Source organism: Carlito syrichta, unplaced genomic scaffold, assembly GCF_000164805.1.
Source record: "Carlito syrichta isolate Samal-C Ts95f unplaced genomic scaffold, Tarsius_syrichta-2.0.1 Scaffold316502, whole genome shotgun sequence".
In the NCBI taxonomy this organism is placed as follows: domain Eukaryota; kingdom Metazoa; phylum Chordata; class Mammalia; order Primates; family Tarsiidae; genus Carlito; species Carlito syrichta.
Window position 1 is genome coordinate 919659 of NW_007260598.1, and position 13463 is coordinate 933121.

The 13463-nt window shown below is 35.8% G+C and overlaps 1 protein-coding gene across 1 annotated transcript in view; it reads right to left on the reverse strand.

Annotated features, from left to right (window-relative positions):
• ARHGAP29 (Rho GTPase activating protein 29) overlaps positions 1–13463 on the reverse strand; it is a 61496-nt gene that overhangs the window by 25237 nt on the left and 22796 nt on the right. Inside the window, exons 3-11 of the mRNA XM_008074611.2 lie at positions 11852–11948; positions 11430–11502; positions 8842–8890; positions 8279–8416; positions 6602–6666; positions 6066–6176; positions 5891–5971; positions 5520–5708; positions 4510–4647 (exon numbers count right to left, since the gene is read on the reverse strand). Coding sequence (XP_008072802.1) covers positions 4510–4647; positions 5520–5708; positions 5891–5971; positions 6066–6176; positions 6602–6666; positions 8279–8416; positions 8842–8890; positions 11430–11502; positions 11852–11948 — 941 coding nt within the window. The remainder of the gene's footprint in view (positions 1–4509; positions 4648–5519; positions 5709–5890; positions 5972–6065; positions 6177–6601; positions 6667–8278; positions 8417–8841; positions 8891–11429; positions 11503–11851; positions 11949–13463) is intronic.

Below are 13463 nucleotides of genomic sequence, written 5' to 3' on the forward strand. Positions count from 1 at the left end.
GAGGGAAAAAAAAAAAAAAAAAAATCAATGAAACTAAAAGTTGTGTCTTTGAAAAAATGACAAAACTTGTAAACCTCTGGCTAGATTCACCAAAAAGAAAGAGAAAAAAGATGCAAATTACCAATATCAGGAATGAAAGAGGGGCTATCACTACAACCCACTGAGAAATTAAAAGGATAAGAGAATACTATATTTTGCACATAAATTCAACAACTTAGATTAAAAGGACCAATTCCATGATAGAAATAATTAACTTGAGTATGTATTTAAAAAAAAAAAAATCTTCCAAAACAACAAAAAAACCATCCCTGATACTTTCACTAGGGGAATGTTACCAAATTACCAATGAAACATAAAATCTCTTCCAGAAAACAGAATAACAGGGAACACTTTCTATCTCATTTTGTGAAGCCAGAATTACCCTGATATTTTCAAAACCAGACAAAGATAGTATAAGGAAAAAAGAAGACATATCAATATCTTTCACCAATAGAGAAGAAAAACAAAAAATACTCAATAAAATATTAGCAAATTGAATCAAAAAAATATATAAAAGTAACAATGCCTAATAACCAGGAGGCTTATTCCAGGACTACAAGGTAGATCAATACTCAAATATCAATGTAATCCACCATATATTAACAGGCTAAAGAAGATTAACTACATGATCACATCAAATAATGCAGAAAAACATTTGATAAAATCTAATATTTATTTATGATGAAACCTCAGTAAACTAGAAAAAAGAGAACTGTCTTAACCAGATAAAGCAGGGGTCCCCAACCTCTGGGCTGCAGATTGGTACCAGTCTGTAGTCTTTTAGGAATCAGGTCGCACAACAGGAGGTAAGTGGCAGCTGAGTGGAGTTCTGCATTCTGTCAACTCAGTGGTGACATTAGATTCTCATAGGAACATGAACCCTATTGTGAACTGTGCATGTGAGGGACCTAGGCTGCACGTTCCTTATAAGAATCAGATGCCTGATGATTTCTACCACCTCCTCCCCTCCTCCATGCCCATTCATGGAAAAATTGCCTTCCACAAAAACAGTCCCCAATGCCAAAAAGGTTGGGGATCGCTGAGATAAAGGACATCTTCAAGGAACCTACAGTTATCTTCCTATTTAATGGTGAAAGACTGAGTGTTTCTCTGCTAAGATAGAGAATAAGGCAAGGACTCCTTCTCTCATGACTCCTATTCAACAATGTACTGGAAGCCTTAGTTAGTGCACCAAGAAAAATAAATAAAGGAATACAGATTGAAAAGGAAAACGTAAAACTGTCCCTATTTGGTGGTAACATAATTTTCTATGTAGAAAAACCCAAGGAATATACAAAAAGTTCCTAAAACAAGTGGGTTTAGCAAGGTTGCAAGATACAAGATCAACATACAAAAAACAACTGTAGAAGTAAGTATTAACAGTGAACAATAAGAATTTAAATAAAATGAAATCTACACATACATACATACATAAATTGTATGTGTTGTGTATATATGTATATAGATCATTCACAATAGCCCCCCCAAAAAATAAACACATATATACATAGGTTTAAATCTAACAAAATTCATAAAAGATGTATGTACTGAAAATTACAAAATGCTGACTTTAAAAAAAAAGTCAAAGACCTAAATAATTGAAGAGACATACTATGTTCATGGACTGGCAACTTCATATAGTTAAGATACTACATAGTCAATTCTGTCCAATCTGATTTAAGAGCTACTGCAATTCCAACCAAAATGTTAGCAAGACTTTGTTTGTAGATATAAACAAACTGATTCTAAAATTTTTAAGAAAGGCCAAAGGATCTTAAATACTCAAGTAATTCCATAAAAGAATGAAGCTGAAAGACCCACATTACTGTACCTGATTTTAAGACTTGCTATGAAGGAAGCATAATCAAAACAGTGGGATTTTATAAAAGGATAGGCAAGTATATAGATGCAACAAAACAGAGAATACAGAAATAGACATACACAAATGTTGACCACATTGATTTCTGACCAAGATGCAAAGGCAATTTAGTGAAAATGGCATAATGTTTCCAAAAAATGATATCAAAACAAGTGTATTAACCATGTTTTTTTCCCTCTAATTTATAAAATTTTGGCATCTTAAAAAGCATGCTGACAAGGGAGAGATTGCCCATCCTTGGGGCTAGTCTATTCTTAGAGACAGTCAAGGGCTCAGATAGAATCACATCTTTCATATGCAAACGAATAAGTCCCAAGTCTACAGCCTGCAATCACCTGTTTCTCTAACTCTTTACATAAGTCAATCATTTTCTATGCCCTAAATCATCCCAGGACCAGGTACCAGACAAACAGAAATAGAGACCATCCCTACAGCTTCAAAGCCCAAAAGGGAGTTCAAACTAGCCCTTACTAAACTGTTTACTTTGACCACCTTGCCTTTCCTGAGAAAACCCCAATAAAAACTACTTAGCTTTCCTTTCATTTTTGCTATGCTCACCATAAAATGCTGGTATTTCCCTTGTGGTCTTGTGTGGATTGATGTGTTCCCTTCTCTGGGGAAATGTAAGTAATAAATTCTTCTTTCAATGGCATTGACTTCTCTGTGTCATGTTCAAAAATTAAAATCCTGTAGATAACATTATCATATCCATATGCCACAAATGAATCTCAACCCCTACCTTACAGTTTATACAAAAATTAACTCAAGATGCCATATGCCTGTATGTAAAACTGTAAAACTTTTAGTAGAAAACATAGGATAAATCTTTGTGACCCTGAGTTAGATGAAACTCTATTAGATATATCCAATACCAAAAGCATAATACATAAAAGAAGAAACTAATAAGTTGGATTCTACTAAAATTAACACTTTTCACTCCCTGGAAGACACTGCTTAAAGAATAAAAAGAGAAGCTTTTGAATAGGAGAAAATATACATAAGCTTAACAATAAGAAAACAGCAACTCAATTTTTAAAATAGCCAAAATAATGCCAGGTGCAGTGGCTCATACCTGTAATTACAGCACTTTGGGAGACAAAGTGGGAGGACTGCTTGAGCCCAGGAGTTCAAGACCAGCCTAGGCAACATAGTGAGACCTCATCTCTGCAAAAACATTTTAAAAAAATAGCTGGGTGGGGTGGTGCACGCCTGGAGTCCCAGCTACTTGGGAGGGTTAGGTAGAAAGATTGCCTGAGCCCAGGAAGTAGAGAGTGAGGTAAGCCATGATCATGCCACTGTACTCATGCTACTAGAGAACAGTGAGACTTTGACTCAAAAAAAAAAAAAAGAAAAGAAAGCCAAAATACAGACTATAAATAAGCCCTTGAAAAGATGCTCAAGATCTTTCCAGTCATTCTAGAAACATAATATAAAAACAACAATTTAGATACCACTATCCACTTATTAGAACAGCTAAAGTTTAAAAACAACTGACAAATGTCAAGGACACAGAATAACTGGAATTCTTACACACTGTTGGTTTAAATGAAAAATATTAGTCATTCTAGAAAACAGTTTGGCAGTTTCTTATAAAGGGAACTATACACTTAGCACACTAATCAGTAATCCCACTCCTAGGTATCTATTCTGGAACGTCTATGTTCAATAAGAACCTGTAAACAAATATTCTTGTAGCTCTATTCATAATCACCTCAAACTGGAAACCACACAAATGTCCAACTGGTGAATGGATAAACACTCTAGCAAGTGTTTATCAAAGTAATTGTACTAAAAGTTAACTCAAGGCCAGGCTCAGTGGTTCAGCCTGTAATTCCAGCACTTGGGAGGCCAAGGCGAGTGGACTGCTTGAGACCCAGGGTTCAAGACCAGCCCGGGCAACTTGTTGAGACCTCGTCTCTACAATAAACAAAAAATTAGCCAAGTGTGATAGCACACACCTGTAGTTCCGGCTACTTGGAAGGCTGAGGTGGAAAGATCGCTGGAGCCCAGCAGGTCAAACTGGGGTGGCTGTGAGCGTGCCACTGCACTCCAGCCTGGGCGACAGAGTGAGAGACCAACTCAAAAAAAAAAAAAGGAAGAAAGAAAAACATTTGCTGGGCTCGGCAGCTCAGCCTGTAATCCCAGCACTTTGGGAGGCAGAGGTGAGTGGATTGCCTGAGCCTGCAGATTTGAAACCAGCCTGGGCAACGTGGAGAGAGCGCGCCACTACAATAAAAAAAAAAAAATTAGCCGGGTATGGTAGCATGCACCTGTAATTCTAGCTACTTGGAAGGCTGAGGCGGAAGGATCGCCTGAGCCATGCAGGTCGATGCTGGGGTGGCCATGAGCATGCCACTACACTCCAGCCGGGGTGACAGAGTGAGACTTCAACTCAAAAACATAAAATAAAAGTAACTCAAACTATGTAACACTGTGAGAAAGTGAAAGTTAATTTTCAAACTCCATGTGTCCTGTTAATCTCATAATTTAGGTCCCATAGGAACCATGACTTATCAGGCATCCCTGTCCCTTCTGCAGATATACTTTTTTTTTTTAGTTCTTGCCTTCAAAATACTGAAGAAATTACTTACAGCTTTAAGAGTAAGGTCACACTGGAATACAAGTGTCCGTAGTTGTGCTAAAATTTCTCTTTTGGTATTTTCTAGATCATTTCGTCTTTCTTCAACATTTGTCACACAAACTTTGTAAAGTTCATTTGCTTCTTCTACCTTTAGGATTATCATGGAAAAAATTGATCACCAGAATTTATATTATAAAGCAAATAGTTATTATATAAAGCTAAATTTAGATAACTGAAAGCTTTTATCCATGAAAATTCTGAAATATTCTATGTTTTCAATAGAGTATTTCTAAAGATAACATATAATCTGTTCTGGTCAGTGATTCAAGGGCACTTGACTTCAATAGTCAAGGATGATTTACAGTTAGTAAAGTGTTTGTCTATAAAATAAATATCCATTTCTATTTAAAATTGTGTTTTTGGTCAGGCCTATAATCCCAGAACCATGGGAGGCCGAGACAGGAGGATGGCCTGAGGCCAGGAGTTTGAGACCAACCCGAGCAGCATACCGAGAGCCTGTCTTTATTTTAAATAAATAAATAAATGATAAAATAAAAATACAACAGCCTTTTATATTTATATTTAACGCTTTCCATGTAATCTTATAGAAATTATATTTCATCAATAATACAAAACTTCAGTCTCCCCTAGCTATCAGGTCCTGGAATTAGTACATCACCCCTATCTAAATGGTGAACTTTCTGAACAGTTAAGCAAAGTATTAAACTACTGCCTTCTCTAAGACATTTTTCACAAACTCCCACATTCAAGTCTCTTAGCATAGTGGTTCTCAGGTGTGGCTCCCACCAGCAGCAGCAGCATCACCTGGTAACTTGTGAAAAGTGTAGACTGCCTGGGCCCCACCCTTGATCTACTACTAAATCAGAAACTCTGGGGAATGGGACCAGCAATCCGTTTCCGCAAGTACTCCAGGCGACTCTGGCAGACACTGTCATTTGAAACGAAACCAGTAACAGTTTATTGCTAATTCAACTTGCAAATAACAAAACAGAGCATTACCTTTTGGAGAGCCTCCTCTTCCAACCTTCGCTTTTTTTCTAGTTGCTTGTTAAGATTTTTTGGTAATCCCCCACTTGAACACAGGTGCTCCTCCTCCGCACGAAACATGGAAGATTTTGCTTTCTCATATTCGTCCTGACGTTGCATGCATAACACTTTTGCCTTTTTGAGAGCATTCTCCGTTTCGAACTACACAGAAAAGAGTATTAAGCACAGAATGTGGGAGAAACCCTATTGTACAAGTGTCTTTAGAATGCTCAGCAATTTAGTTAAGAAAGCATTTTAGAGCATCAGGTAGATAGATCATTATATACTGCAGACGATTTTAGACATTCTCAAAAAGGCATGTTAAATTTCATTTTAATACTAACCATTTTATTTTGTTCCTGTTTCCAAAGTTCTTTTATTTCTTTTCTTTGTTTTTCCATTTCATTTTTCCTCCCAAGTAGAGGCTGTCAAGGGTATTTAAAAAGGAAAGAGGAAAAAACTGTTTTCCAAGGTCTGCTGTTATAAAAAAAATAAGTGTACTATAAATATAATCTTTACCTGTACAAATTTGTTGGCTTGGAGAGCTGCAATTGTTTGTTGCAAAAGGTGACTGCTCTCTATATCATTAAGAAGAGCATTGGTAAATAGAGACTGCAGTGGCATAAATTCCTAGAATTTAAAATTGAAAAGTAAATTTTACAACAGAAACGGCACAAGAATTCCAGACCCACCACTCTCTTCTTCAAAAAGAGAAACTTTAAGTTTAGACTTCCCCACACAGAAAGATGACTAGTCATGAACAAGACTAGAGAAAAATATTAAAGAAAATTAATTATAATTAATTATAAAGCTAGTTAATAAAAGTAGTAGTAGCTATCAAGATAATCAGTATTTGTACAAAACTGTGAATTTCCTAGTTTTTTTCATAATGGACCTCCAACTAAACTCAAAAGAATTGTATTTTGTCAATGAGAAGATTAGCATTTAAGTACTTTCCCATACTAACTAAAATTTTCTGATTTTGCAAGGCACTATTGGGAGCTCATCTGAGTAGTCTCTTGTAACAGAACCCTGGAATTTCACAGATCACCTACCTGTGCTCCAACGTTAGTTCTAGTTGCCTCTGCCAACTTTACAATATTTCTAGCAGACTCCAATTCTGAAAAGGTTGAAAAACACATCAGAAAGTAACATTAACGTATTTTTCCCCTCCAAACTCTAAAATTACTTGTAGCTCCACAATTAAAAAGTGATTGCAATGACTAGTATGTATCTTGATATAATACAGTGATTTTTTTTTTTTTTTTTTCCCAAGAGACTGGGTCTCACTCTTTGCCTAGGATTGGCCTCAAACCCCTGGCATCAAGTGATCCTCTAACATCAGCCTCCAGAATAGCTGGGCTTCGTGCCATCACACCTACCTCTTAAAGAAGTGACTTTTTTTTTTTTTGAGTGGGGGTCTCATCCAGTTGCCCAGGCTGGAGTACAGTGGCACAGTCACGGCTCACTGCAGCCTCAACCTCCTGGGCTCAGGTGATCCTTCTTGCCTCAGCCTACCGAGTAGCTGGGACTACAAGCTAATTTTTTGAATTTTTGTAGAGACGAGGTCTCACTATGTTGCCAAGGCTGGTCTTGAACTCCTGGGTTCAAGCAATCCTCTCCCTTGACATCCCAAATTGCTAGGATTATAGGTATAAGCCACCATGCCAGCCTCAGTGATTCTTAATTGTTAAGTGCTCATTAGAATTAACTTTTTCAAAACACACTTGCATGGATCTCAGCTCCATGAAGGACAGGTCCTAGGCTTGTGTACTGTCCCTTTTCAAGGCTGTTAAGGTGATTCTAACTAGTATTCTCCATTAAAAGCAAGTAATATAGTAGGAAGAGCACAAGCTTTGGGTAGATACTATATTCTTCCAGTTATAGGTTATAACCTTAGAAAAATCACCTGTCTTGTCTCAGCTATAAAATGGGGATAAAATTCTTGTCTTGCTACTTCCCAGACTTTTGAAAGTATTAAACGAGATAATGAATATGAAAACATTTTGACAACTGTAAAACACTGGGGAAATATTAACTATTAAGATGTTTCTTCTATGCTTTCATTGCCTTCTGCTCACACATCTGTAGTTGCTGTTATCTCCTTTGACGATATCATCTGACTGCATTTCTTTTTACCCACCAGAGTATGACTTCTTTAAAGGCAGAGACAGTATTCTGATTGTCTCTGTGTCCCTAGGTCTAGTGGTTGGCCCACAGTACATGTTCAATAAGTGCATCTAAGTCGGGCTCAGTGGCTCATCCTGTAATCCCAGCACTTTGGGAGGCTGAGGTGAGTGGATTGCCTGAGCCCGCGGGTTCGAGATCTGCCTGGGCAGGCGAGACCTCATCTCTACAATAAATCAAAAAATCAGCCGGGCATGGTAGCGCATGCCTGTAATTGTGGCTACTTGGAAGGCTGAGGCGAAAGGATTGCCGGAGCCCAGCAGGTCGAGGCTGCGGTAGCCGAGAGCGGCCACTGCACTCCAGTCTGGGCGACAGAGTGAGACTCCAACTAAAAAAACAAACAAACAAACAAACAAACAAAAATAAGTGCATCTAACGTGAGAAGCACCTTTCCTATTTCAAGAAGAAAAACTGGATAATGATTATATTCATTACAATAGAACAGTAATTAATCTGGAATCTTATTACTCATAATCTGTAGAAAATGAATTACAATTTAGTTATTATCCTCCAAAATTAACCAGATGCTCCAAAGGGCAACTCACCCAAGTTAAGTTTTTTTTCAACCCACGAAACTATGTTCTTGGTATATTTTGACCAGGTTTTAGCATATGACAAAGCCAGCTCTATAGAGTCAGTGTTCTTTAACAGCACGCTGTCTAGCTCTAGAGCAGAAAAAGTTCCTGAAAACAGAAATAGCCATGGTAAGTATATGTTAAATATGATCACATAACAGCTCTAAACAAAGAAGCCCTCAGATCCTAAGATGTTCTTCAATAAAAACTGGTTTAAAAAAAATACAAGTGAAAAACAGTATTAAAGGGTCACAGTTTAAACTTAAAATGGTTTCAAACTATAATATATTTTTATCTTACGTATTATGTACTTCTAGTATTCATCAAGCTATGAGCTTTATACAAGTCTTCATCAATCTATATCATCACATCATCTTTCTACTCTAGCAGGTCACTTCCCTTAAGTTTTACATGTAAACCTTTACGTAGCGTTTTGCATTAAAAATGAATACACTGGGCTACTAAGCAAGAAGAGATTTATAAAAAGGAGCTGCAAAAAGTTTGATCAAAGTTATAAACCCCTCGAGCATTACCTTTTTCATTGGATGAGTCCACTGATTCCAAAGAAACGTTTTCCAAAGACTTGCAACATGGAAAAAGATAAACTTAAAATTAGAGCAAAAGATGACAAATCTTTGCTTCAGAATTTTTTTTACCCCAATTTGATATAATTCTGATATAATTCCTGGTAAAGAATTTCAAGTATTTAAAACTCAAAGGGTCCGAGAAGTCTGTTTAAACACCAGAATGCTTTATAAGAATCATATAGCTTTTTACAACAACAGTTCCCATCATCCAAGAATGAACAACCTCATTGTTTACTAACAGCATCCGTTAACATTAATGAATCCCTTCAAAACTTTACATTCTGCAGATTCCAAAAATACTAGTCAAGAAGTTAGAAAACCAATCTAAATAGAAGGCTATCTAAACAGATCTGTCTTTTTCAGTCATCTTTTATCATTTTACTATACGATAAAAGCACATCTCTGAAAGTCTATTAAATAGCTTAGTACAAAGCTTTCTGTGGTGATGAAAATGTTTTATATCTGTACTGTCCAATAAGGTAGTTACTAACTACATGTAGCAACTTGAACATTTAAAAAATGGCTAGTGTGACTAGGAAGTGAACTTTTAATTTTATTTAATTATTGATTAATTTAAATTTAAAGAACTACATGTGGCCAGTGACTACCTTATTGAACTGTGCTGAAAAACACCATCTACCAAAATTTTGAGATCTTAAACATATCTGATCTATTTAGTTGGGCAATATAAGGTATGCAGGGATTCAATGCAAAAGAAATCAAAGCAGCCTGGGTCTGAAGCCCAATTCTATTATTACCTGTATGACACTGAGCTACATATTTCAGTTACCTAACTTTAGTTTGCCTTTCTGTAAAGGGGTGATAAGAATACTACTTTATAGACGGGTATGGTGGCATGCTCTATAGTCCCAGCTACTTGGAAGGCTGAAGTGGAAGGATCACCTAAGCCCAGCAGGTCAAGGCTGCAGTGGCCGTGAGCATGCCACTGCACTCCAGCCAGGCTACAAGAGTGAGACTCCAACTCAAAACAAAAACAAAAACAAAAAAACTGCCTTAATAAGGCTGTTTTAAGGAAGATGATGTAGGCTCAACACAGTGCATAGCGTACAGTAACCACTATTAAATACACTGCAGCTATTATTTTTAAAGGGTATTTGTCAAAACCCTTTGTCAAACAAAGTAATTTTATTTTTAGCATTACATATCCTCATGACTCTTTTATTCCACTCCCTAAAGCAAATTAAAAACTTCAAAAAAAGGAAAACAAAGTGCAAGAAGGAAAAAAAGAAAAAGGAAATGTATTTCCTATTAAGAGTTAGTATAACGTGTGTGCACAACAGAAGCACAGGAACAGGAAATGTGATTCACACCTAGCACTGAAATTGTTCAGTCTTGTCACACAGATAAAATGTTTTATTATCTTCTGAAGTAGCAGCAACAGTTTAAAAAGACAAAACTGAGGAAAAATTGTGAATAACAGCAAACTATTTAAAGATCTTTTTATTTTAATTATTTTTTTGTAGAGATGGACATCTCGCTATGTTGCCTAGGTAGGTCCTGAACTCCTGGCCTCAAATGATCTCCTGCCTCAGCCTCCCAGAGTGCTGGGATTACAGGTGTGAGCCACTGTAACCGGCCAGAAGATTTAAAGACCATAAAACTCGTCACCATTCTCCTTCATTTGTCAATAGATGGCTTCAGAAATAGTCATAATATTTTTTATAATACTGTAAGAGCTATAACAAATGCCTTAAGTGAGTATTCATATTTTGTATCATTTTTAAAAGGACCTAAAGTTTTATATTATTTTGATATAATACAAGTACCTGGCACATTTCCACATATTATTTGTTGAAATCATTTTTGGATTTGATCATCTTCTTCAAGAAATGATCAACACATGTCCCTGATGTAGTTTGTTTACATATTTTGCATTCAGAAAAAAAAACAAACTGCTACTATTATAAATCTTTAAAGCAATATGCTCCATACATTCCTCATGTTCTATTATTCCGTTAACAATTTTTCTTCCAACCCCAATCCTGTGAAATACCCAGAGGGATGGTTATGGGGTGAATTAAGACCTACAGGGTAACAAATATTTCATGGTAAAAAACACTGTGGGATGTGTGGGAAGATTAACGCTCTCTTTACTTCTTATATTATTTTTCTAAGTTTGCACCATTCTTGAAGAACCGTGGCAATGTCAGGAGGAAAAAATGGTTAAGAATTACTAACATTCTGGACCATATGACATAGATTCATTACATAAGACGCTATAAAAGTATGAAGATATGTTATTTTAACATAACAGTCCACTTAAAAAGTATAACTAAATTAACTAAATTATTATTCCAGGACAGATACATTATTATATCCAGAAATTATAGGATAATTTATTCCCATAAATTAATCCTATTGAAAATGAACTGGTCTGGTAGTATGGTAATTTCTAAACTCAAAAACTATCAAAGAGTAATGCTGAGATTAAGAGGGAATCAACTTCTTAGGAAGCTGTTAATACATTAAGTTAAAAACATTAAACAATTTGCTTTCACACAATCTTTGCCTACCTTACTTTCCTGAGAAACAGGTAGTCGCAACAATGAATCACTGCCTACATCTCCCATAAGGAAGCTTGTAAGGCTATACAGGGAGGTTAAAAAAAGAAACAACAAAAAGACAAGACGTTATACTTTGCCACAGGCTTTACATTCAACATGGTATCTAAATAAATTTTTAAAGCAAGAACCTAAGAAACAAACTCCAGAAATCCAGTCCCGTAAACCACAATCACTTGCAAATGAATGTTGCTCCCAAACAGCTGTAAAGAAAGACACCTCTAATAAAGCAACACAGAATGTGGCTTTTCCAAAATTGTGATAATATTTTATGCTGGTCAATACTTTATTTTCCGTGTACCATACTGGATTATCAACAAACTCTCACTCAGACACCTAGGCCCAGTTACTTTAAATGACAGTCCTCTACTTACATATTCCCAAAGGTAAATGCCAAAGTTTCAATAGAAGAAAACACTTCTCGGAAGAGATCGTTTTTGTTTTCTTCATTGACTTCCGTGAAGTTCACAGCTACAGGGAAAAGTTGGTTGCAGTAAGTGAGGAAGAAAATATTTTAAACTAGATTTACACCAAATAATTTAATCCTTTAAAAATTCACCATTACTTCAAGAAACGTTAGAAGATTCAGAAGATGAGAAGCCTAACATACAAAATGGATATGATGTTCAAGTTCTTCATTACGAAAATCATACAAAAGAATAAGCTTGCATAAACTTAGCCAGCATTCCAAACTACTTCATGCATTACACAATTTAACACACCTAAAAAGTGTCCCAATGTGAAATCTATCAGTCCTGGAGTCAGACTCCATGTTATATCAGACCTCTCATCTAAAGAGTGTTCTATGCTATTTTTTTTGCTTACTGCTTTCTGGCATTTTTAAAAACAGTTAAACACATCGTGCTCACAAAAGTCAATATGAGGTACATTTTTTACTATGGACTACCAATAACTGAAGTCATATATAAAACTGACATAGTATAAAGTCTATAACAAAGCATATCACATTAAAAAAAAAACACCCAGTGTTTCAGAAAATTTAAATTCCTATTTACTTATAGTCTTATTTCTTATAACAGGTTCTTGGGCCCTGAGGTCCACGTTAATTGATATATAACTGCCTTTTGTTTACAATTGAGACATTCTAATATTTTGCACTTTGTTAAAGAATAACAGAAAAGGGTTTCTTGTTTTAACTCTGTACACACTCTTATTAAAAGCCCAGACAGTTTACCAAAACAAAATCTGAAGGTGGAATTCGCAATTATTTTTTAAGTAATAAAAAAATCCACTTAGGCTGGCTTTAAGGGGCAACTGGTTCCCTGTATCTCACCCTCCTAGCATCCTTGTCAATAAAGGTAGAGAAACCACGTGAAGAGGAAGTCATCGTCTGCTTTAAAACACAGTTGTTTTTAATCTTGTCTACACATTAGAATTAGCTGGGAAGTTTTAAAAACAAAGTCCCACCACCAAAGATTCTGATTTCATAGGCCTGTGGTGAAGCACAGATTTTTTTTTTCAAAAGCTCCAGAGCCCAGGTGATTCCACTATGCAAGTAAGATTAGAAAGCAAGAATTCCTGGGTAGGAATGAATTAAACTTGGTGTTTAACAAACTACATATTTAAAGGGTACAACTTGATAAACTTGACACGTGTACCCCTGTAAAACCATCATGATCTATAAACCTCACAAAACTAAAACCAAAATTTTACATAGCCTTTGTAAATGGGCAGAGGGAGGCTAAGATTCATACTTTTCATGAGAGTTTCCTAAATACCCAACAAATAAAAAGAAAAACTTAAGAACCATTGCAAATAATTTTTAAAAAATATTCTTGGACTTCTTTTCTGGCCAAGATGGAAAAACAGATTATATTTCTACCTGAAACAATTTTAAAAACCCATATAAAATATAAGAAACAATACTTTTCAAGACATTGGCTATCAGGCAACAAAGAACAAACCATGATAAGCACTACAATTATCACAATTCAATGTCTAATACCACACAAAATAGATTTCTGA